At 44.1% G+C, this 23,897-nt stretch overlaps 1 protein-coding gene across 5 annotated transcripts in view; it reads right to left on the bottom strand.

The window, feature by feature from the left end:
- The window catches only part of GAB1 (GRB2 associated binding protein 1), a 94,841-nt gene that overhangs the window by 6,434 nt on the left and 64,510 nt on the right, over positions 1-23,897 (bottom strand). For 2 of the 5 annotated variants that reach the window (XM_040418495.1, XM_040418497.1), the window contains exons 4-8: positions 23,460-23,537; positions 19,395-19,987; positions 17,927-18,006; positions 17,534-17,837; positions 3,600-3,689 (exon numbers count right to left, since the gene is read on the bottom strand). In XM_040418495.1, coding sequence (XP_040274429.1) covers positions 3,600-3,689; positions 17,534-17,837; positions 17,927-18,006; positions 19,395-19,987; positions 23,460-23,537 — 1,145 coding nt within the window. The remainder of the gene's footprint in view (positions 1-3,599; positions 3,690-17,533; positions 17,838-17,926; positions 18,007-19,394; positions 19,988-23,459; positions 23,538-23,897) is intronic. The other 3 variants (XM_040418499.1, XM_040418498.1, XM_040418500.1) reach the window with 3 other exon arrangements.

The raw sequence follows: 23,897 nt of genomic DNA, 5'->3' as shown, positions 1-23,897 counted from the left end.
AAATGACCTCTTATTGGATGTCCCCCTTGTTTCAGTACAGTCTCTTCACTGACTGTACGGCGCTCCCATCCAGAACCTGGCCGCTGATGGAGGCGCACGTGACCAGACCTGTCCACCAGCAGCTTCAATGGAATAACACTTAATACGGGGTTAGAAAATAGCGCATGCACAGTGCCATACCCATGTGGGCACAGGCTGCTGAGGTGGACGTCTGGTCACAGGTTCCTCCATCTGCAGCCATGTTCTGGACAGGAGCGCTGTGCAGACAGTGAAGAGACTGTACTAAGTAAGTGCAGCAAGTCATTTAAGTTTCTATTAGACTGAGCAATTAACGCTTACATTTTCGTATAACCGTTCAGATTTGAGCAATTATTGTCAGATGGAATAGCGGGCAACGATTAAAGACGGGTGATAAATCGTTCACTTTCTGTGGATTGGACAGATCTACCTGACTGAAATATTATTGTTCGTGGCTGGCACATCCCCTCGTCTAATGAGAAATCTGCCAGGCGTCAGTAGTGTAAATGGCATAGGGGTGAATGAGCAGCAGTGATTATTGCTTCATGTTATTAAATGTTTTTTATGCAAATGACTCGCTCAACCGTTGCTTGCCGCTCATTAAGGGGGTTGACCCATGTCACTATGGGGGAATAAATGACGGCCCCAAGAGGTCAGGGCTTATGAAAACTGCTGGCACTCTCATTGTAGTGAATGGAAACTATGTACACAGCAGAGCAAAGCAAGCGCCGGCCTACTGTTTTCGTAAACCAGCAGACTAGGGCTGGATGGCGAGATGGGACAACTCCTTTAATGAAAAAATATCTGATCATCTAATAATAGCCTGGGAGTATGTTTTCAGCACTTTTGGAAAAAAATAGATAAGGTGGGCAACCCTTCGAATTATGTTCGGGAACGTATCAACATGGCGAAAAGGGCCAACGCCAGCAGACATTAGTTAGTGCCCTTGATTTGGAAAAGAACACAAAAGGAAAAACCTTCCTTTCAAACAGGAATAACTGTCTAATGTATGGATGGACCAGGAATCCCTGCTGATATGTACTAAAGGGCATCCTGTGCAGTGTTTCAAATACTTCTAGGGAATACCTGCATAATATAGCATGCAAATAGATTTTTCTACAAAGAGGCATCAGAGGTATAGTAGGTCTGCAAAGAGGTCCTGTCTAATGGCAAGCAAAAAGACAACTGATGTGACTTATTTCAAGCCTGAAGTGAACATCCACTTTTTACCACCATGCGAATAGGAGGCGCTCAGGCGTTCACCATTCTAACAGCATACAGTAAGCGCCCTCTAGAGGTGGCTGCACCGTCTATACAGGCGATTTGCAGCCATGTGCCAGAAAAACGAAGACCCAAATACATTTTTAGGATACAAAATACTGTTTCATTATGAGATTCATTTAAAGCGGACCATGGACAGATCTAGACCATCTAACTGATCTAAGCAGATAGCATTGCAAACCACACACAGACTCTAGAAGCACCAGATGCTTGCTGTAGGGGAGAAAATCTGAAAAAATGCACCTCATTTACAATGTCCGATCAGCTGGAAATCAGCCAATCATTTCGTACGCTTCAGATTATAGGCAACTACCGGCTGAATGAAATTAACCTGACTGATCAAGGTTTTGACCTTTAGCTCAGGTCAATGGCTAGCTTTGAGGTGCTCATACACAGTCCACGCCGAATCCGCATATTTCGTGAGACTGGGCCATCCATCTAATCTGTATAAGGCCTCTTACACACGAATGTTTGCCCTCCGAAATATACGGTCTGCGAGCGGGCCATATGTTCAGGAGCGGCATTGATCGGGCCTCCCGCGGGACTATTGTCCTGCTCTCATAAGATCTAATGAGTCCCGCAGGCAGTCCGACTTGCACAGCATCATTGTAATCTATGATGCTGTGTACTCCCGTGCGCACGATCAATGCCGCTCCTGGACATATGGCCCGCCAGGGACTGTATATCTTGGAGGGCATACGTTCGTGTTCAAGAGGCCTAAGGGTGTCCCAACTTCCCCCAAACAGCAGATGTCAGAGGAAAGAAGAGTCGGGCTGTTGGAGTTCAACAGACCTGATCTTTTTGGTTCTCAGAGAAGATAAGCCACCGCCAGAGGTTTCTAGAAGTAGCTTATTTCTTACAGCCCATTGAGAACTCAAGTACACTCGGCAAAGCCAAGTGTCCATGCGTATGGATGGTCAGGGCGGAAACAGGGGGAACAGCCATCTAAAGCCTATGCCCAGCTTTAGAGCAGCAGACACTTTTTAAAGGGCATCTGTCAGCAGATTTGTACCTATGAAACTGGCTGACCTGTTGTATGTGTGCTTGGCATCTAAAGGCATCTGTGTTGGTCCCATTTTTATTTATGCCTGCATCGCTGAGAAAAATTAAGCTTTAATATATGTAAATGCGCCTCTAGGAGCAATGGAGGCGTTGCTCCTAGAGGCTCAGCTCTCTCTGCAACTGCTGCACCCTCTGCACTTTGACAGGACCAGGCAGTCAGAACATCATTATGGCTGGCCCTGTCCATCAAAGTGCAGGGGGTGCAGCAGAGTCTTTAGGCGTAACAGCAACACCTCCATTGCTCCTAAAAAATAATAATTAGCATATATTAAAACATAATTTTTCTCAGCAGTGCGGGCACATATGAACATAGGACCAACACAGATGCCTTCATCTGCCAAGTGCACATACAACAGGTCAGCCAGTTTTATTGGCGCAAATCTGCAGATGACCTTTACGGGGATTTTTGGAAACAGTTACGGTAAGTGTTTCGCAACACCATAGACTACAATGGAGAGAGCCACATACTTGCGCAAGCTCCTTACTGGACTACTGAACAGAGAGGAGATGCTTAAGTGGGGGCAGCACAGAATGGAATTGTGGGCCACAGGTGTGCACCCCTACCATAGACCATCTCTGCAACCTGCCCTTTGCTTATCGCATGTGTACTGGGCATCATTCAATTCATAAAAACATCATGACCTGAGAATGTTTCTCGATATAAAAATTTCATACAAGAATACAACAAATTTATAAGCACAAACAATTTAGATCATAAATGTTGAGCAATTGCTGATATTTCCCAAATATTTTAAATCAGAGTAGTTTAGCTTTTTCTCTATCCCTTTTAAAGGGGCTGTCTGAGCTACAGATATTGATAACTAGTCCTGAGGATAGTTCATCAATATCAGATCGGCGGGATCCGACTCCCAGCACCCCCCGCCGATGGCGCAGAGTAATTACAGCTGTTCGTCCCATTCAAGTAAATGGGAAAGGAAGCTGTAAGGGACCACAGGGTGCTGGGAGTCAACCCCTGAAGATCTGATATTGATGACCTGCCCCGAGGATAGATCATCAATATCTGTAGCGCAGACAACCCCTTTAACACGTTAACAGTCTACATTTTTATCCATTAAGACTATAAGGCTATACAGGCAACACGAAATATGTACATTTCTAGGCACTAACAGGTCTTTATTTGGCCACAAGTTAAGGGCACTCGGGTCTTACCATAGTCTACAGATTTCTGCATGGCTATACAACTGAAAACAGGACATGGTGGAAAACTAAATACATACCCTTGGTTCTTCGGGGAAATTCACCTATGGTTTGTGAATCAGTTCGCTCTAAACCGTGAGGTTTAGGTCTTAAAATTTTAGGGCTTTGACCTAATTGGCAAAAAGAAGACTCTCTTAATAAAGGAGGAACAAAAATGGAGTTCTGCATGGAAAGCAGCGGAATCCAGGCGACACAGCAGGGTTAATCTAATCAGCAAAGCAACCCTGTCCAGAGAAGTTTCACAGCCGATCTGCTTTCATGCTAAAATCGGAAGCACTAAATTGGAAAGAAAAATAATGCCACATGCCAGAAGCCTTCTGAAGCCAGCACAATTAAAGAATTCAGAAAAGAGACAATTCTCCTCACTACCAAACCCCACATCAACACCGCATGAACAAATACTCACCTAGGAGTCATATTATCACGTAATCATGTACTACTGTACGGCAGCTAAATGCAGTCATGTCACTTAAATAAAAGGAACCTGTCACCTTAAAAATACGATTCAATCGGCAGTGGGCATGTTATAGAGCAGGAGGAGCTGAGCAGATTGATATAGTCTTATAGGAAAATATTCAGAATAATTTATGATTTATTCATTCACACCTCTGCCTTTCCAATACTTAGGAGGCACTGCTCCCTTCTTGTAAACTTCCGGGATGATGGGCACCGCTGCAGCCAATGACTGGCCTCAGTAGTGGTGGATCTCCAAGCAGCACATGACAAACCGCTTGAGGACGTGTCCCTGCTAAGGCCAGTCATTAGCTTCTGCAGCACAAGAGACCTCATCCTTCTGGAAGTAGACAGAACTGGGATCGGAAAACTGCTGGAGGAAGCCAGGGAGTCGGAGCGGCCGGGAACTGGAGAGTATGACTTTCTGGGGGGTTGACAAAAAAAAAAAAAAAAAAAAAATCCCCAAAAGCTGGACAATCCCTTTTAAATAGGACAGGCTGCCAGGCTACTATGCCGAGAATGAGCAACTCCTCCTGCTCTGTAACATGGGCTGCATTAGTAACATGACAGGCTGCCTTCATACAACTGGATTAAAAAGCTGATTTTAGGTATATTTTCAGAGAAGTGTACAGAGTCCTTTAGCTTCCTAATGAATATGTAGGGTTTTCTAGGTAACACCAGAATAGGCTCAGACAGGAGCTACAGTTAGAAGGTGACTACACTGGTCTCTACTGAAAACCAGTGTAGTCCGCTACCATTCTCCTCCCTGCTACGATGCAAATTGAATAAATGCCACCAGCATTTCCACTATCATTTCTCAAATAAAACTGCCTCTGCTCACTGCAATTACAAAGCAACATGGGGTAGGCTATGGTAGGAAAGACCCTCATTGGGCTGTTCCTTGAAGGGATTGTCTTCGTTCAGCAAATGTAATGTATCATGTAGAGAAAGTTAATACAAGGCACTTACTAATGTATTGTGATTGTCCATATTGCCTCCTGGATTCATTTTTCCATCACATGATACACTGCCCGTTTCCATGGTTACGACCACCCTGCAGCACAGATACGTGGTGGCTGGGAGCTGCTGCGTAGGCATGCCTATGTGTGTTCCTGCGGTCCTGGCTACCAGAGGCGTCTTTTCCTATAGTGTACAAGCACGACCACCACTGCTGGACTGCAGGGTGGACGTAACCCTGGAAACAAGCAGTATATAATGTGATGGAAAAATGAATCAACCCAGGCAATATGAACAAATCACAATATATTAGTAAATTGCTTGTATTAACTTTGCCTACATTCTAAATGCCATTTGCTGAAGTGAGACAACCTATTAAAGGTGTTTTCTCAGACCCTCTGAGGTGATGCGAACATACATGCTGAAATACCCTCTGTTCCGCAGCTTTTGCTCAGTACACTCACGTGTGACGGTTTCACATAACCTCTGCAGCCAATCGTAGGCGAAGTCGAACGCATCATCGCTGCTTTGCTGGTATCAATGTCACAACTAAGGTCAGTAATACAGGTGAAATGCCCACTACTCCACGTCACCAGTGCAGTGCCAGAAGTGAGCACCGGAGTGGCACGGCTGGAATGGCAAGGGTTTTCGCAGGTAAGGATCGAGTGAATTTTAGTTTTTCTTTTTTGGGGTGGGGGGAGGGGTGTGCATCTCAGAAAAGCCATTTAAGGGGAATACCTTATGAAATATAGAAAATGGAGCAAAATGTCAACAAAGGCCTTACTAGCAAGTGTCATATACTCCGATATAGCTCAAATCCATTCGTCAACAATAACCAGAAAGTGGTCAACACCACTATTCTTTGGAGGCGTAGCACAGCAAATCCGAATGCAATGCTCGTCACCATAGTATCCATTGTTCAGTGCTATCATCTAAAGTCAGGTACATTTGCATTTCTATAACAAATCAATAGCATTCAAGCATTTAAATGATGTATTCAGGATGTAATTCACAAGGAGAGCTATGTATGTGGAATCAGCACTACCTACAGCTAAGTGACGGGATGAAAACTGTATGACTCAGGGAACCTCCCTCAGATTTAGCACACTCGGCAAATATTTCATAAAATCATACATTTGTGAAAATGAAGCATCACTAATCATTTACACCAATGCACATTAAATAAGAATTCAAAGGAATAGGATCACAATCACATTGTGAAAGACAATCCATACAGCCTCACATAGATCGGAAAGTGCTGCCTCTTTGAAATATATTTTAAAGGGAGTCTTTCACCGAATATGACCATTACAGACCACTCAGATCATGTTCTCCATTACTTTCCCCAGATTACCATGGTACCTTTCATATTGCCGTCCATCGCCGATTTGCTCCAAAAAACACTTTTATACCATATGGTAATTAGGTTCTGAAGGTGCCCAGGGGTGGTGTTCATGCGGCCGGTGCCCAGGCCCCTCGGCGCTTTGCTTACCAAACCCCTTCTCTTTCACCCCTCTGGCCCACCCTTGTTTAATCTGATTGCCTCCGCCGGCTGGATCGGGTTGCGCAGGCTGGCGCTTGCGCATTGAAAGTCCCTGTTCCTCTGCCCATAATGGGCAATGCAGTGCGCACGCGCCGGGAATGTGTGGAGTGGAGAGGACGCAGGATTTCAGACAGAGAGGAGGAGGTAATCAGATTAAACAAGGGTGGGCCAGAGGGGTGAAAGAGAAGGGGTTTGGTAAGCAAAGCGCCCAGGGGCCTGGGCACCGGCCGCATGAACGCCGCCCCTGGGCACCTTCAGAACCTAATTATCATATGGTATAAAAGTGTTTATTTGGAGCAAATCGGCGATGGACGGCAATATGAAAGGTACCATGGTAATCTGGGGAAAGTAATGGAGAACATGATCTGAGTGGTCTGTAATGGTCATATTCGGTGAAAGACTCCCTTTAAGGGCAACTGTCAGCAGGATTAATCCTATTAAACCAGGCATAAGGCCTGATAGGCCTGGCCATATGTTTGATATACAGATCGGTTGCTTCATTCTGGAGAAAATGAATAAATGAGCAGTTAAAGGGGTTGTGTCATGAAACATATTCTACAGTTTTCAAACCAGCACCTGGACCTGAATGCTTTTGTAATTGCATGTCTTTAAAAATGTAGTATAGCCAGTCAGCTATTCAATAAAATGCATCTGTACAGCGCCACCTGCTGTTTGTTCTTTCCCTTTTTTTTTTTTTTTTTCTTTTTTTTTTATCAGTTTCACTGAGCTGGTCAAACTTGCTCAGTTTAAATCTTCAACTGCCACCAGCCATATGTTCTGTTAGAAGCTGTGACAGTTACAGGGAGAGAGCTGCAGACACAGCACCCTTGCTGGGGGGGGCAGACACAATGCACCCTTGCTTCTCCTGCCACCCCCTCCTTTCTATAAAGAAAACTAGCCCTGTTAATTATGGAGAGAGAGGGTCTAGCAGAAGAAGCGAGGGTGCACAGTGGCTGAGGCCTGCCCTCGGGGAACTTAAAGTGTAACTGCCATTTCACTACCAAAAATTAAATTCCTAACATATGTGATGCTGAAGTGAAGGTATTCATGAAGCTTTATTTTTCAGCTAATTTTACCTTTCTGCTGTCTGTATTCAGCCCTTAAGCAGCCCTATTTCTCGGTGTCTCTATTTCAGCATCTACCCAAGATGGCCTCTGCAGCATTTCCTGTGATGACGTTTACCATGTCCTTGAGGCCATCCTGTATTTTCCTCACTTCCCATAACCCCTTGCTCGCCTCACATGAACTAGCAGGACCAATCAGAATGCAGATAACTTCCCCAAAGCAGTGTATGTCCTCTCACATACAGCTAACCAGAGACAGACAAGACCAATCAGAATGCAAATAGCTTCCCCCACTACCCCAGAGCAGTGTGTATCCGCACACATACAGCTAACCAGAGACAGACAAGACCAATCAGAATGCAAATAACTTCCCCCACTACCCCAGAGCAGTGTATGTCCTCTCACATACAGCTAACCAGAGACAGACAAGCTCTGCATTACATGAAATCAGTAAGCACATTTCTCTATATTTTTCCTATTTTTTTTTTCACTTCCTGTCAGCTCTGCAGCTGCTCCCTCATTCTCCTTCACACTGACAGGGAGGGGGTGGGCTGCTTTATCTGCTTATATCTCTGGTTTGGTACCAGCTTTGTATTGTTTGAAATCTGACATTCCAAGCTTTCAGACAATACTAGAATGACAGCAATATGTTCAGTACAGGAGAACATATCACTGATAGAAACGGGGATGCAGTGAATGCAGCTGAAAGTCAAAGTAAAAGCAGGCTTTACCCCCGATTATTCCCAACTCAATTTCTAACAGTGATTTCTCTTCTGTTGGTTCGACTGTTAGCTTTCAAAACAAGACCAGTTGCATGTTTTTAGCTGCTACCATTCAGGAAAAATCGGCATCTAAAGCAGCCCTCCGCTTTCTGCCAGAGCCCAAGCACTCAGGGCTGTGCTCCTCCTCCCAGTGCTCTCCCCAGCACTCAGGGCTGTGCTCCTCCTCCCAGTGCCCTCCCCAGCACTCAGGGCTGTGCTCCTCCTCCCAGTGCCCTCCCCAGCACTCAGGGCTGTGCTCCTCCTCCCAGTGCCCTCCCCAGCACTCAGGGCTGTGCTCCTCCTCCCAGTGCCCTCCCCAGCACTCAGGGCTGTGCTCCTCCTCCCAGTGCCCTCCCCAGCACTCAGGGCTGTGCTCCTCCTCCCAGTGCCCTCCCCAGCACTCAGGGCTGTGCTCCTCCTCCCAGTGCCCTCCCCAGCACTCAGGGCTGTGCTCCTCCTCCCAGTGCCCTCCCCAGCACTCAGGGCTGTGCTCCTCCTCCCAGTGCTCTCCCCAGCACTCAGGGCTGTGCTCCTCCTCCCAGTGCTCTCCCCAGCACTCAGGGCTGTGCTCCTCCTCCCAGTGCTCTCCCCAGCACTCAGGGCTGTGCTCCTCCTCCCAGTGCTCTCCCCAGCACTCAGGGCTGTGCTCCTCCTCCCAGTGCTCTCCCCAGCACTCAGGGCTGTGCTCCTCCTCCCAGTGCTCTCCCCAGCACTCAGGGCTGTGCTCCTCCTCCCAGTGCTCTCCCCAGCACTCAGGGCTGTGCTCCTCCTCCCCCTCCCAGTGCTCTCCCCAGCACTCAGGGCTGTGCTCCTCCTCCCAGTGCTCTCCCCAGGCACACAGGGCTGTGCTCCTCCTCCCAGTGCTCTCCCCAGCACTCAGGGCTGTGCTCCTCCTCCCAGTGCTCTCCCCAGCACTCAGGGCTGTGCTCCTCCTCCCAGTGCCCTCCCCAGCACTCAGGGCTGTGCTCCTCCTCCCAGTGCTCTCCCCAGCACTCAGGGCTGTGCTCCTCCTCCCAGTGCTCTCCCCAGCACTCAGGGCTGTGCTCCTCCTCCCAGTGCTCTCCCCAGCACTCAGGGCTGTGCTCCTCCTCCCAGTGCTCTCCCCAGCACTCAGGGCTGTGCTCCTCCTCCCAGTGTTCTCCCCAGCACTCAGGGCTGTGCTCCTCCTTCCAGTGCTCTCCCCAGCACTCAGGGCTGTGCTCCTCCTTCCAGTGCTCTCCCCAGCACTCAGGGCTGTGCTCCTCCTCCCAGTGCTCTCCCCAGCACTCAGGGCTGTGCTCCTCCTCCCAGTGCTCTCCCCAGCACTCAGGGCTGTGCTCCTCCTCCCCCTCCCAGTGCTCTCCCCAGCACTCAGGGCTGTGCTCCTCCTCCCAGTGCTCTCCCCAGGCACACAGGGCTGTGCTCCTCCTCCCAGTGCTCTCCCATCTCTTGTTTATATCAGAGAGGAGATGCCATGCACATGACACGCTGTGAGAAGAGGGCTGCTCAATGTGAAAGTGACATTTCTGGGTGTTATGAGGTGAAACTGAAAAAGATTAAATTATAAAGCATAAAAGCATTTATACAGCAGGGTGTACTATACCATTATACCAAAAAATGAAACAGCAGTTACACTTTAAATACTCATTTGTATATTGATTAAAAGGATTTATTGTCCAGAACAAAGCAGTCAATGTGCATAACACAGGTATGGCTTTTCATTAGCAGGGTGAGCTCTAACAGGCATTATGCATGGTTTAATAGGGTTAATCCTGCTAACAGATGCCCTTTAAAAATTTGGTCCCAAGATTAGATCTCAGAGGCCACGTCTACCTACACACATACCATGCAAACTAATTAAACAGTCCTGGTAGTTGCAGAATTTAAAGGGAACCGGTCAGCAGAAATATGCTCAATGAGGGCAGCATGGAGTACCGACAGATGAGCTGATTTCAGTGGTCTGTCCCTGCTGCGATAGGAGTCAGTGCTTTAAGAGTTCTGACCTGCCGAGGCATGCAGCAAGTGCCAGGGCTGTAGGAGAGATGAGTCTGATGCTGCTCCCCGGCGCCGCGCTCCACATGATGATTGACAGGTTTCTTTCCTGTTGCACATAGAAAAGAAACCTGTGAATCACCATATGGCGGAAATGGAGGACGGGGGACAGTGAGCAGCACCGGACTCCCCTCTCTAGCAGTGCTGGTGCACATTGTGGGCTTCGGCAGATTGGTGCTAAGCTAATAAGAGGGCAATGATACGTTTGTTCCCGATCCCTTCCCACTATCTCAACCTGTAAATGTCCTCATATATGTGGCATGGTTATTCATTTAAATAAACCCATATATCCCATAAAACAGTACTGTCACCCTCCCACTGGCACTTGAATGGAAGCGCTCCCTATCCTAGGCCATCATTATTTTAATGACAAAAAGAAAGATCCTGATTGTAATTCATGTGTTTGTCCTGGTAAGTGGGATCTGTAAATGGGTGGAATGAAACTTTGCACTGAATTTTTGTAGGTTTGTGTTGTGTTCACATGTGGCAGATCGGCTGCAGAAATTTCTGAAACTGAAAGTCTGTTCCATACATCTGAATGGGATGGTTTCTATAGCAGGAGCACTGATATTTACAAACCCTATTCAGATGTATGGAGCAGTCACAAATTTCTGCATAAAACTTGCCACATCTTAACATACTTTAAGACCTGATGAGGGTGGGCCGGTGGTGACATTCTGTAAAGTCATAGAAATGTTTCTACGATATGAACGTATTATTACTACATGTGTGTATGATGCCCTTGTGAAATATGAACACATTATGAAGGGTGGTCCTGATAATAAGAGTAGGATGATACGGGGGTGTAATATCTTGTTTTAGTGTATTATTGGTATCCTAAATCTGCAGCAGATGGCTACATATACAATGTGGTAGCCATCATGTTCTAAAAAATTATATATATATATATATATATATATATATATATATATATATATACACACACACACACACACACACATACATACATACATATACATACACACACTGCTCAAAAAATAAAGGGAACACAAAAATAACACATCCTAGATCTGAATTAATTAAATATTTTTCTGAAATACTTTGTTCTTTACATAGTTGAATGTGCTGACAACAAAATCACACAAAAATTAAAAAATGTAGATCAAATTTTTCAACCCATGGAGGTCTGGATTTGGAGTCCCACTCAAAATTAAAGTGGAAAAACACACTACAGGCTGATCCAACTTTGATGTAATGTCCTTAAAACAAGTCAAAATGTGGCTCAGTAGTGTGTGTGGCTTCCATGTGCCTGTAGGACCTCCCTACAACGCCTGTGCATGCTCCTGATGAGGTGGCGGACGGTCTCCTGAGGGATCTCCTCCCAGACCTGGACTAAAGCATCTGCCAACTCCTGGACAGTCTGTGGTGCAACGTGACGTTGATGGATAGAGCGAGACGTGATGTCCCAGATGCGCTCAATTGGATTCAGGTCTGGGGAACGGGCGGGCCAGTCCATAGCATCAATGCCTACGTCTTGCAGGAACTGCTGACACACTCCAGCCACATGAGGTCTAGCATTGTCTTGCATTAGGAGGAACCCAGGGCCAACCGCACCAGCATATGGTGTCACAAGGGGTCTGAGGATCTCATCTCGGTACCTAATGGCAGTCAGGCTACCTCTGGCGAGCACATGGAGGGCTGTGCGGCCCTCCAAAGAAATGCCACCCCACACCATTACTGACCCAATGCCAAACCGGTCATGCTGGAGGATGTTGCAGGCAGCAGAACGTTCTCCACGGCGTCTCCAGACTCTGTCACGTCTGTCACATGTGCTCAGTGTGAACCTGCTTTCATCTGTGAAGAGCACAGGGCGCCAGTGGCGAATTTGCCAATCTTGGTGTTCTCTGGCAAATGCCAAACGTCCTGCACGGTGTTGGGCTGTAAGCACAACCCCCACCTATGGACGTCGGGCCCTCATATCACCCTCATGGAGTCTGTTTCTGACCGTTTGAGCAGACACATACACATTTGTGGCCTGCTGGAGGTCATTTTGCAGGGCTCTGGCAGTGCTCCTCCTGTTCCTCCTTGCACAAAGGCGGAGGTAGCGGTCCTGCTGCTGGGTTGTTGCCCTCCTACGGCCTCCTCCACGTCTCCTGATGTACTGGCCTGTCTCCTGGTAGCGCCTCCATGCTCTGGACACTACGCTGACAGACACAGCAAACCTTCTTGCCACAGCTCGCATTGATGTGCCATTCTGGATAAGCTGCACTACCTGAGCCACTTGTGTGGGTTGTAGACTCCGTCTCATGCTAGCACTAGAGTGAAAGCACCGCCAGCATTCAAAAGTGACCAAAACATCAGCCAGGAAGCATAGGAACTGAGAAGTGGTCTGTGGTTACCACCTGCAGAACCACTCCTTTATTGGGGGTGTCTTGCTAATTGCCTATAATTTTTACCTGTTGTCTATCCCATTTGCACAACAGCATGTGAAATTGATTGTGACTCAGTGTTGCTTCCTAAGTGGACAGTTTGATTTCACAGAAGTGTGATTGACTTGGAGTTACATTGTGTTGTTTAAGTGTTCCCTTTATTTTTTTGAGCAGTGTATATATATATATATATATATATATATATATATATATATATATATAGTAATAATAGACTGATTTCATTATGCCAGCAAACAGAACTGTGAGGCTTATATATTTTATCTGGATTGCTACCAGTTCAAACCGTTTAGCATCTCACCCATGTGACGATCCTAGAAGGTGGCAATTCCTTTCACCATAGGAATACATAGAGATTGACTAAGGCTGGTTTCACTGACTTCCGGCGGCACAGTGCACTAGCGGCAGCACGGATCCGGCAGGCTGTTCACCCGCCAGAACAGCCTGCCGGAGAATGCTGCCGCTAGTGTGAAAGTAGCCTAAGTACAGTGGAGTGGACAGAACCAAAGCTGGAAGATCTATAAACACTACATCTTTCCAGAAGGTATAACGATCCCACATGTAGGAACCAGGACTAAAAATCATTAAGAAAGGTATAATTACCCCCACTGCTTAAAAGGGTTGCTTGGGACTTGAACGGGTTTTCCGAGATTTTTGTACTAATGACATCCTCAGGACAGGTCATCAGTATCCAATCAGAAAGGGTCCGACACCCGGGAACCCATCGATCAGCTGTTTGAGCAGGCACCGCGGCCTTCTCTCAGGTTTTCCTAGGCCAGAGACAACACGTTCATCAGTCGCATGGCCTAGGCGCAGCTCAGCACCAATCAAGTGAATGGGGCCGAGCTTCAATACCAAGCACAGCTGCTATACAGTGTACGGCAATGTGCTTGGTAAGCTATGAGAAGGCAGCGGCGCTCACAGGAACGATGGTATCTTCTCAAAACTGTGCAAGACCCCCACCTATCAGATACTGATGACCTTTCCAGAAGATAAGTCATCAGTATAAAAATCTCAGAAAACCCTTTTAAATATCTATTGCCCATCCTCAGGATAGATAGGTCAACAATATCTGATCAGTGTAGTTTGTCTCCCGACAACCCCACGTTCAGCTATTGGAATTGGCTGTGGCGCTCAGGCAAGTGCTGCTTTCTCTTCCTTGGCCATCACATCCATGAGTCAACATAGTCAATTTTCACCTAGGTACCATTCAAGCGAACACCAAGCAACACTACTATACAATGTACTGCACCTTGCTTGGTATACTATGAACAGGCCGCAAACAGCTGATCACTGGGGGGGGGCTGGGAGTCTATCTGATATTGATGACTTATCCTAGGGTTACGTCATCAATATTTAAAGAGCTTTTCCGAGATTTGATTTTCTTATTGATGACCTATCCTTAGAAGTGAATGAGAATGAGCTGCAATACCAAACAAAGCCGGTATACAATGTACAGCGCTGTGCTTGGTAGGCTGCGAGAAAGCTGCGGCGCTCACAGTAGTGCCTGTGCCTTCTCAAACAGCTGATCGGCGGGGGTTCCGGGTGTCGGACCCCCACTGATCAGATAAAAAAAATAAAAAATTAAAAAAATCCCGGACAACCCCTTTAATTCAGACATAGGTCCAACATCCACATACAGATACCTACCCAGGTACAAGTGGTCTTTCATATATACAAAAAGGGATAGCGTTATTACTAGATAAAAACAGCACAGAGGAAAAAATAAATATCAAGTATCGACTGTCAATCTTGGGGAGTATAGGTTTTATTTTACTTCAGGACAATCTGTTCATATGTACAAAGCAAACTGGATTTTCTAAACAAAATCAAATCTTACAGAATTAGAAACAGTAAATGAAAATAAAAGGACACATATCTAAACAGTGTTCAAACAAACCCGACCGATATGGGTTATCTGTGTCAGATGGATCAACTTGGTTTCTGAAATTCAAATACTTCAAAGTAGCTACACATTGTACATTGTCACATCGGCTATACCGTCGGCATATGGAGCAACAAGGCATAAAACATCCTTTCAATTTTTTAAAAATATATTCTATTCAAGTCATTTGGTTTCTATCCTCCCTGTAGTCTGATGTATGTAAAGGAACTGTAGGACATGAAGGCAGCAGCAAAGCAGGTTAAACAATGGGGTTTATGACTAGACGGTGTGTAATTAAGCAGGACCAAACCTTTACATAATGGTACAGATTGTATTAACCCCCCCTAAATATTAGAACTGCCCTGGATTAGAAGTCCTGCTGCATGGTCTATACACAAAGCCCATTGTTTCAGTTTTCTTTTCACACGCAAGCAAAATAATGTTGTGCAAATGGGAAGCAAAGCACGCTCACCCAATTTAAACCACAACATGAACATGGAAGTAACACGCAAGCTTTACTAGTACAATACAACTGCAGGTATAACAGAATAAGCAGGGCGCTATCCTTCCATAAAACACGTGTTCTGACAAGTCAGTGTGAAGAACACAAGCTGCTTCAATCCAAAAGACGAATCTGAGTAAGGGCTCAAGCACACGACCGTATGCCCTCCGAGACATACGGTCTGTGAGCGGGCCATATGTCCCGGAGCGGCATACATCGTGCGCAATGGAGTACAAAGCATCATAGGTTACTATGATACTGTGCGCATCGGGCTGCTTGCGGGACTACTGTCCTGCACTCATATGACCATATGAGTGCGGGGACAATAGCCCCGCGGGCGGCCCGATGCACACAGTATCATAGTAACCTATGATGCTGTGCGCACGATGTATGCCGCTCCAGGACAGATGGCCCGCTCACAGACCGTATGTCTCGGAGGTCATACGGTCGTGTGCATGAGCCCTAAGAATGAGCATAAAACAGATCGAGTGGAGGAAGGGAATGAGTGCAATCTCACATTTCCACTGAAGTCATCTAATGGGACTGATTATGTATAGGAACGCATGAAGGCCTAATTATACATTCCTTGTACACCTGCCATCTGGGAATCTGACAGGTGGTTGTTTGTCCGCTTTATTTATATTGATGACCTATCCTCAGGATAGCTTATCAATATCAGATTGGCGGGGTCCGACATCTAAGCAGTCTCTTTCACTTCTATGGGTATGGCTCTGTAGTATTCACTTAAATAGGAAGGAGCTGTCCCGTTGAAGTGAATGGCACAGCTGAGCTGTAATTACATCTGCTCACTGCTGCGGTTGTGACGGCGAACAGGTAAACAGTGAAGAGAAGGCCACGCTTGTACCGGGTGTTGGATCTCCACCGATCTGCTATTGATGACTTTTCCTGAGGATAGGTCATCAATATACACAGAGCAGACAACCCCTTTAACTTTTCATCACTTATCTCACCACTTTTATTTAAAATAAGTATAAATAATTATTGTCAAAGCATCATTCATCCATCAGTAGAGTTTCTATGGCTATATTCAGTTACTGACACAAAAAGCATCCACATAGGAACAGGAAATTGTAGCTACAGATTTTAATAGCAAAGGCTACAGTGCGGTGTTGCAATGCAACTCTATGGGTCAGAAAACAAAAATGCAGTTAAAAATCTGCCTAAAAACCCTGCCTCATCGTCATGAAATTTCTGAATGAAGACAGAAATGTACGGCACCTCACAGGTGCGATATTCGGATAATTGTGGATAGCAGACATGTCCTATTCTTGTCCAGATTGTGGGCCAGAATAGTCATTTTCTCTTGATGGGAGTGAGAGAAATATGGAATGCACATGGAAGGTATCCATAATTTGTGGGTCTGTGGTTTCCGAATCAAAATACGGACATGGTCGTGTGCATGAAGCCTTAACCAGTTTAGCTAGGATAAGGCAAATAGCCTATACACATGGGATATACGTTAGTATGTTACCAGATTACCTCTAGAAAGGAGCAGCTTGTGTTTTAAACAACTTTCTTGAGCAATGCAGACAGACACACGAGTTTTATGAAGGAAGATACAGAATTAGTAGGATATACAGATGGGTTACAGTTATCTCATCCTGTGGTTCCTCATTTATCATGTCAGTGGGTCAAACAGAGGAAGGCACACAATGGCTCGCTCTCCTCTAGACTGTTGGATCATGTTAACGTTACATAAACTTTTAGCAAAGTCAAACTGCAAGAACCAAAAGATTTCACATAAAATGAGAGATCCTATAGGGAAACCCAAACAAGGATGATTGTTTTTGGGGATCTCTTTTTGACCGCTCTATCGATGCAACTTAAAGCATTACACCCAGGCATGGGTGACTGTAAATTTAAAAGGGGTCGGTCGATATCCCATTTTCAATAAGCTATGATTTTGTGCATTTACTATTTTATGACATTTATAGACTATAGTAGATCTAGAATGTGGTTGATTATATTCTAGAGGAACAGATCCAATCCCGTATGGCTAAAATGACATATAGGAAACTAAAAAAATAAAAGGATGCCTTTAAACAGTCAGCTATATCAGCACAAACACACAGCTTCCCGTGAGGGTACAGTACTTTACAAGAATGAGGGGTTACTGTGGACCCAACTGTATCACACTAGAAAATGACCAACAAAAATGTTAGTTTTGAGACTTTCTGCATTAGATTCCAGTAGCACCTTTACACACCAGACCATCAGCACCAGTCTTTAGTTGCTCTTAAGAAAGCAGGTTAAACTTTTAGCAACATTTGGTAATATTGCTCATTAGAGGCGGCAGTAAGCAGCAGTTCGTGCTGTAATCCCAACCTACCTTTTCTGTGAGGTTTCAGATTTCTATCCACAGGTGGAGGCTCACAGTCCGTGGAGGGTACAGACCTCCTCGGTGGGGTCTGCGGACTGGATCTAAACCCCATGTGAGCTGGAGGTGGAACTTGCATCCCAAATGCGGAGAAATCAAACGTGCCTGGCGTCATGGGGACATAGTTGGTTTCTTGGATAGGTTCTGTGCAGCTGTTGGAATGCTGCCGAGGAGGAGAATTGGGGTTCATAGGAACATAGTTTTCATCTAATTCCTCTGTGGAGTAACTTCCCATCGTCAAGATGCTTCTGCTTTTCTAAAAGAATAAGGTAAAACATTGAATGACGACACTTTAAAGCATACTTACAGCATGTGGTGTCCACTATGGAGAATGCAGCTACTTACAAAATGAAAGCCCTCAAGTGAGTTGGATCTATCGCTGGGGAAAGGACGTGGGACATCATACAACTCCTGAGAGCTCATATCTAGAAATACAGATATATGAAATTGGTTATATTGTTTAATATGAAGAAATAGGGAAAAATTATTAACCTCAGTGGTGTAGATGGTTGACTGGGAAAGTCCATTGATATAGTATTGGAAATGGCATCTAAAAATAGGGTATTCACACTGATGGCTCTGTGATGGGCAGGGGACAACCATTCACCCAAGACATTGGGGGGGGTGTGACACTTGGTGCGACTGATCTAAGAACTCCCATATGGTGGCATTCTACACTGGTATATGATGGAGCACTAATATATATATATATATATATATATATATATATATATATATATATATATATATTATTTTTCTCCTTTTAATTCCACAACTTATTTTTTTACATATTAAAATATAGGGGGTGAAATCCCAGATCCCCCCCACAAGACATACTGACATGCTTTAGATAATGCCCCTATTGGTTGCTATGAAGAAGAAATGCAGTCTGACACAAGGGCACACGCGTCGGGACAAAAACCAAGCAGTGATTTTCTTTCATAGAAACATGGTAATATTAAATTACTGATGGGTGATAAAACGGAGCCAAGTTTAAATGCATGAAGTTTGTCTTTGTAAGAACAGGGGGACTTTTCTAAACTTGATATGTTGAAAGATATATCGTCTGTTATAACCCGGGACATTGTTTGCTCGCTTAGAAAAGTGTGACAGAGGCCATCAGTCTGTCATTGCTGTTGGTGAAGAGTGGCTTCCGGTCATACATCTAGTGTATCTGAGATGCAGTATTTGTAGAGAAAGCATAAGGCACCCTGCAGACGAGTGATACCAATTAGGTCCGGATGCTTTCTGTTAAAAATGTGCGTTTTCGCAAGCAAGTTCATTCAGTTTTGCCTGCGATTGCATTCAGTTTTTATCGCGTGGGTGAAATGCGCATTGATGCATTTTTCACTCGCGTGATAAAAAACAAAACCAAAAAAAACTGAAAGTATACAAACATCTCTTAGCAACCATCCGTGAAAAACGCTTCGCACCCGCACTTGCTTGCAAATGTGATTTTCAAGCAGTCCCATTCACTTCAGAATATAGAACACGCTGCGATTTTCACGCAACGCACAAGTGATGCGTGGAAAAAAAATAAATGCTCATGTACACAGCCCCATTGAAATGAATGGGTCCAGATTCAGTGGGGGCGCAAGGCGTTCGCATCACGCGTTGCACCCGCGGGCGGAATACTCGCTCGTGTGAAAGGGGCCTAAATGTATCATACCTGGTTATGAAAGAAAATAAATGTATCCCTTATATCTATTTTTGAGCCATAAATGTTGCTTCAAAGCACAGCCACACACAAAGCTTACAGTGTTCCAGACTAAATGTTACATTTCTTCATTTAAATAAAACACACAAATCTTACCTTTCCTATATTTATGTAATTCTAAACTAGAAACCGTGTTACTACGAGATGTGGCCATTCCTCCTGTAGGGACACAGTAGTTGCTGTCAGTCTCTGAGGCAGTGCGGGTTAAACTGTGCTCTGCTGGGGAGCGTTCAGAAGAATAATAAGGCTTTGGTGGTCTTGGTGGAGGGACGTCTGCAATAGTCTCTAACTTTGATGTAGACTGCCCTAAAGAGTTTTCATGTACAGTCCGGGGTATCTGATAAGTGCTTCCTGAGCTGGGAGGAATGTCATAGCTTACGGACATATGCCTTAGCTGGGATTCCAAGAGGGATGCTCCGGACATATTAAAAACACTCTGATCCCCATCCACATCTGTACCAGAAGGAGACACTGCTTTTGGTAATACATCTTGGGAATAGCTTCTTGGCAGGTTATACAAACTACTAGAGTCGGAGCAGGATCCAGCACGGGATGGAGAGTCATATACACTAGATTGCTGGAAATATCCATTCAAGGTGTGCTTGTGTGCTGAGGAGCTCTTATGAGTAGCAACGTTGTCATTGCAGTCTGTTTCAGATGGTACCGATTTCGCAGATTCTGGATGACATCTAAACAGGGAACAGATATAGTTAATTATTTACAATCATCTCCAAAAGAGTGTTTAAAAGGCTATGGACACCTTCGGCGGCACTTTTTATGATTGCATTTTACCCAATTTGGTTGAAAACTTGTTCTTTAAATTGGTCTTTATTAAAAATGTTCAAAAGTTTCTGAGATGCAAGGGTTAAAAATCAGTTTGTTTCTAAGCTGTCATAGACTGTTTTTCTTTGAATCTGGTCTCCTGACCTCTTAAGTCATAATCTTATCAATTTGATAAGAACTGAGCTATAGGAGATCAGAGAATAAGAGCTATACATGAGCCGTCAGATGACGGGATTCAAATAAGACAGACTGCAACAGCTTCCAAACAGAATGATTTTTGATCCTCTTATCTCAGAAAAGGCTGAACATTTTTAATTTAAAAGATAAATTGAAAATAAAAAAAACGATAACAAAATAGGTAAAATACAATCATATTAAAAAAAAATTGCCAGAAGGTGTCCATAGCCTTTGAGCTGAATAGGAGAACGCCATAACTATCCTGAATCCAAAACTGATGAGCGACATTACAAGTTAGTACGTATGAACCCAATTTCTGATGTGCTGTGTCCAATTAAAAGAAACCTTCTGCCTTATTCCTTAGGATCCACAGAACATTTCGGAGAATCAATTCAGTGTATTTTCCACATTTCACTTACTGTATGTTGAGAAAAGTTGCAGGGTCCTAACTACTGCCATATCTGGGTCACCAAATGTGAAATATCAGTGAACTTGAGAACAATAGTTTCCTAATCATAGATTGTATGTCCCTCAATTTCACTGCCAGAAATCCAAATGGGGAAAATAGGCAGAAAACATGAATTCCGTGCAGTTTCATTTTCAGATTCCAACAAGTATATATTCGCTTACAAAACAGACCTGTGAACAAAGCTTACTTTAGGAGAGCTTAACCTGGTTTTATAGGGACAGCATTTTTTTTTTTAAATGTGGCATTTTTGATTTGCACCGTAGGCTGTTACTATAAAATGTATATTTAAATAAAAATGCTTTGTATGCAGTGTATTATGTTTATGTTTTTTTTTTTTTCACCCCTAAAACACAACATGCTCAAACAATGGAATTTTTATGAGCATTTTGCTTCCATAGTGTGAAATTGCAATGTGTTTTAGTGGAGTTTTTCGCTTTAAAAATCACGTTGTTCGAAGATTAAACGTTGAATCCCACAATTTGTAATTTTTTTAAACGCCAGCAAAAATAAATGAAATTATATGCCAAAAAAGACTGTAGAAAAAAAAAAAAGCCATAAAAAATAGCATACATACACAATAAAAACTGCATGTTAAGTAAAAAAAAAAACACCACAATGGCACTTAAAAAGTGCCTTGTCATTCATTTAAAGGAAATCTGTCACCAGGATAATCGCTACTGAAGTAAAGCCATAGCCTAATAGCACTTAGGCTAGTTTCACACTAGCGGTTTGGCTGGATCCGGCAGGGTTCTGCAAAAACGCTTCCGTACCTGATAATACAAACGTCTGCATCCGTTATGAACGGATCTGGTTGTATTATCTTTAACTTGGCCATGACGGATCAATGTTTTTTATCCTCTGAAAATCCAGTTTATTTGGAATGGAAATGAGCCAGTAAGGTGCCCAGAGGGGCGTCACTCTTGCAGGAGGGAGCCCAGGCACAATGTTTCCACCCACCCCTCCTACATCACACCCTTTTCCCTGCTCCCAGCATGAGGGTGGGCTTGGGCACTAGCAGGGGGCGTGTCTGGGCTCCTTCTTGCAAGAGTGACGCTCCTCTGGGCACCTTACTGGCTCATTTGCATACCAAATAAACTGGATTTGCAGAGGATAAAAAAAAAACATCTATTGCTGGAACAAAGTGCTATTAGGCCATGGCTTTACTTCGATAACAAAAAATAAAATAAAACAAAAGACAGAACGAGCACTAATTAGATGCAATTCACACTGGCATTTTAAATACAGCTGGCAATTTATACCTGGAACAAAAACCAACTTCTATGGGGCAGGCGGAAGAATGTCTGTTTTCTATTTAACGATAGATCCTCTTTAAAGTGGGTCAGAGCACAATCTGCCCCAGACACAGAAATATCTGGCATATCACTGGCTTCATTAATATAAAATAGATTTTTTTTTAATCTAATTCAGTAAGGAGACAGCACAGAAGAAAAAATACGCATGAGGATTATTATTAAGATGCCATATATTTTAGGTAATTAGACAACACGTTAGTGCAAGCAGATTTCAGCTGCCTGTACACGATCTGGTCCAGCAGTGGACTACGCACACGGATCACCGCTAACTGCCGGGTCCCACCTGGAAATTACAGGAGCGCCATAGCCAATAGGAGGTGACACGTATGTCTATGCCGCTGTGAACCGCCTTGTGTACGGGCAGCTTCACTAGTTAAAATCTGATGTCCACAATGGTAAATAGATTAATAATGTCTGGAATACAGGATCGAGGTCTTCCTAGTGTTTACTAGACATAGCGGTAACCTAGTGTCCATGACATCTATTCTATATAACCTTTTATGCTACGTTGTATCAAAATATTAATACTTTAGGGTTACATATGCGCATCCCTGGTTATGGTGACCATTATGAAGATATCGCAGAGGAGCTGGAAAACCATACACAATAGTGGAGAAATAAAAGGTTATATTTCTTTTAATAACAAATATTTCTAATGGTGTATAAATGCCCTTAAAGGGAACATTTCACACTGAATATGCAGGCTGAATCTGACCTTCCAGCGGCATGTCACAGAGCAGACTGATAGAACCTTGTGCATTCCTCCTGTCAGTTTGAGTGACAGCTCTCGCTGTATACACACTTATACTAAGACCACCAGCGGAGGATGGAGAGATGTGAATGAATAAAATACAAGTTAGGATACACTGACACAGCAAAATACGGATGACTTATTCATTGAGTCCTGTGAAGTATAGGACATGTTCTATCTTTCCATAATGCATCTGTGTGGCAGTTCCGCAAATGATACAAAAGGCGGTTCATGGATCCATTGCAGTCATTGGTGCATTATTTTTTTGTCAGAGTGTATAAGCACCATTCTTATATATTTAAGTTATTTCTTAGTATTTTTCTTGTGATGGGTTAAATTATCAGGTTAATTGGCTTTAGATGTCATTATATTGTTAGATGCCCAATGTAAATGATAAAAAAAAAAAAAAAGAAAAACATCCAACATGATAAACATAAAACATAGCTCTATATATTTGCATGCCCTTAAAGACCAATGAAGCAACAGTGAGTAATAAACGTAAAGGGTGATGCATTTCAATAACCGGATTTCTGAAAACCACACACATCCACAGTAAGACATGTCATGTCTGCAAAGTTCAGGGTTAAATTTTCAATCCAAAATATTCGTGCGAGTCAATCACAATACCATGCAAAGTGCATTTGGCATTACATGAACCACACACTCACTGCCAGGACATCTTTTTGCTTTCAAAATCTTCAAGAAGTAGATAATCCTCCTCTGATGCGAGAGACGATGACCCACGTCTGATTTATTAACAAAATGGCATAGGAATGAAAAGAACACCATAAATTTCTTCTTGTATAAGATATGTATTGCTGTGGCCCTCTTATCTGGAACTAAAGCCATGAATCACATTCTAATACTGTCAGCCGAACCCACCATTTTGGTAGGACTGGCTGATAGTCCAGCATTTGGTAAAAAAGCTATTGCAAGTGTATGGACACCATGAGGTAACTGTACCAGCAATGGAAGAATACGCTAAAGGCCCTTTTATACAAGGGCCAATGCACAGGCAAGTATCAGGAACCAACCACACATTCCCAATAATTGCCTGTTTCCTGAGCCGAGGAGATAGCTGCACTTCTGTACTGGAACAAACGATC

This window comes from Bufo bufo, chromosome 2 (genome assembly GCF_905171765.1).
Source record: "Bufo bufo chromosome 2, aBufBuf1.1, whole genome shotgun sequence".
Taxonomy (NCBI): domain Eukaryota; kingdom Metazoa; phylum Chordata; class Amphibia; order Anura; family Bufonidae; genus Bufo; species Bufo bufo.
This window is presented reverse-complemented; position numbering and strand designations above follow the sequence as displayed.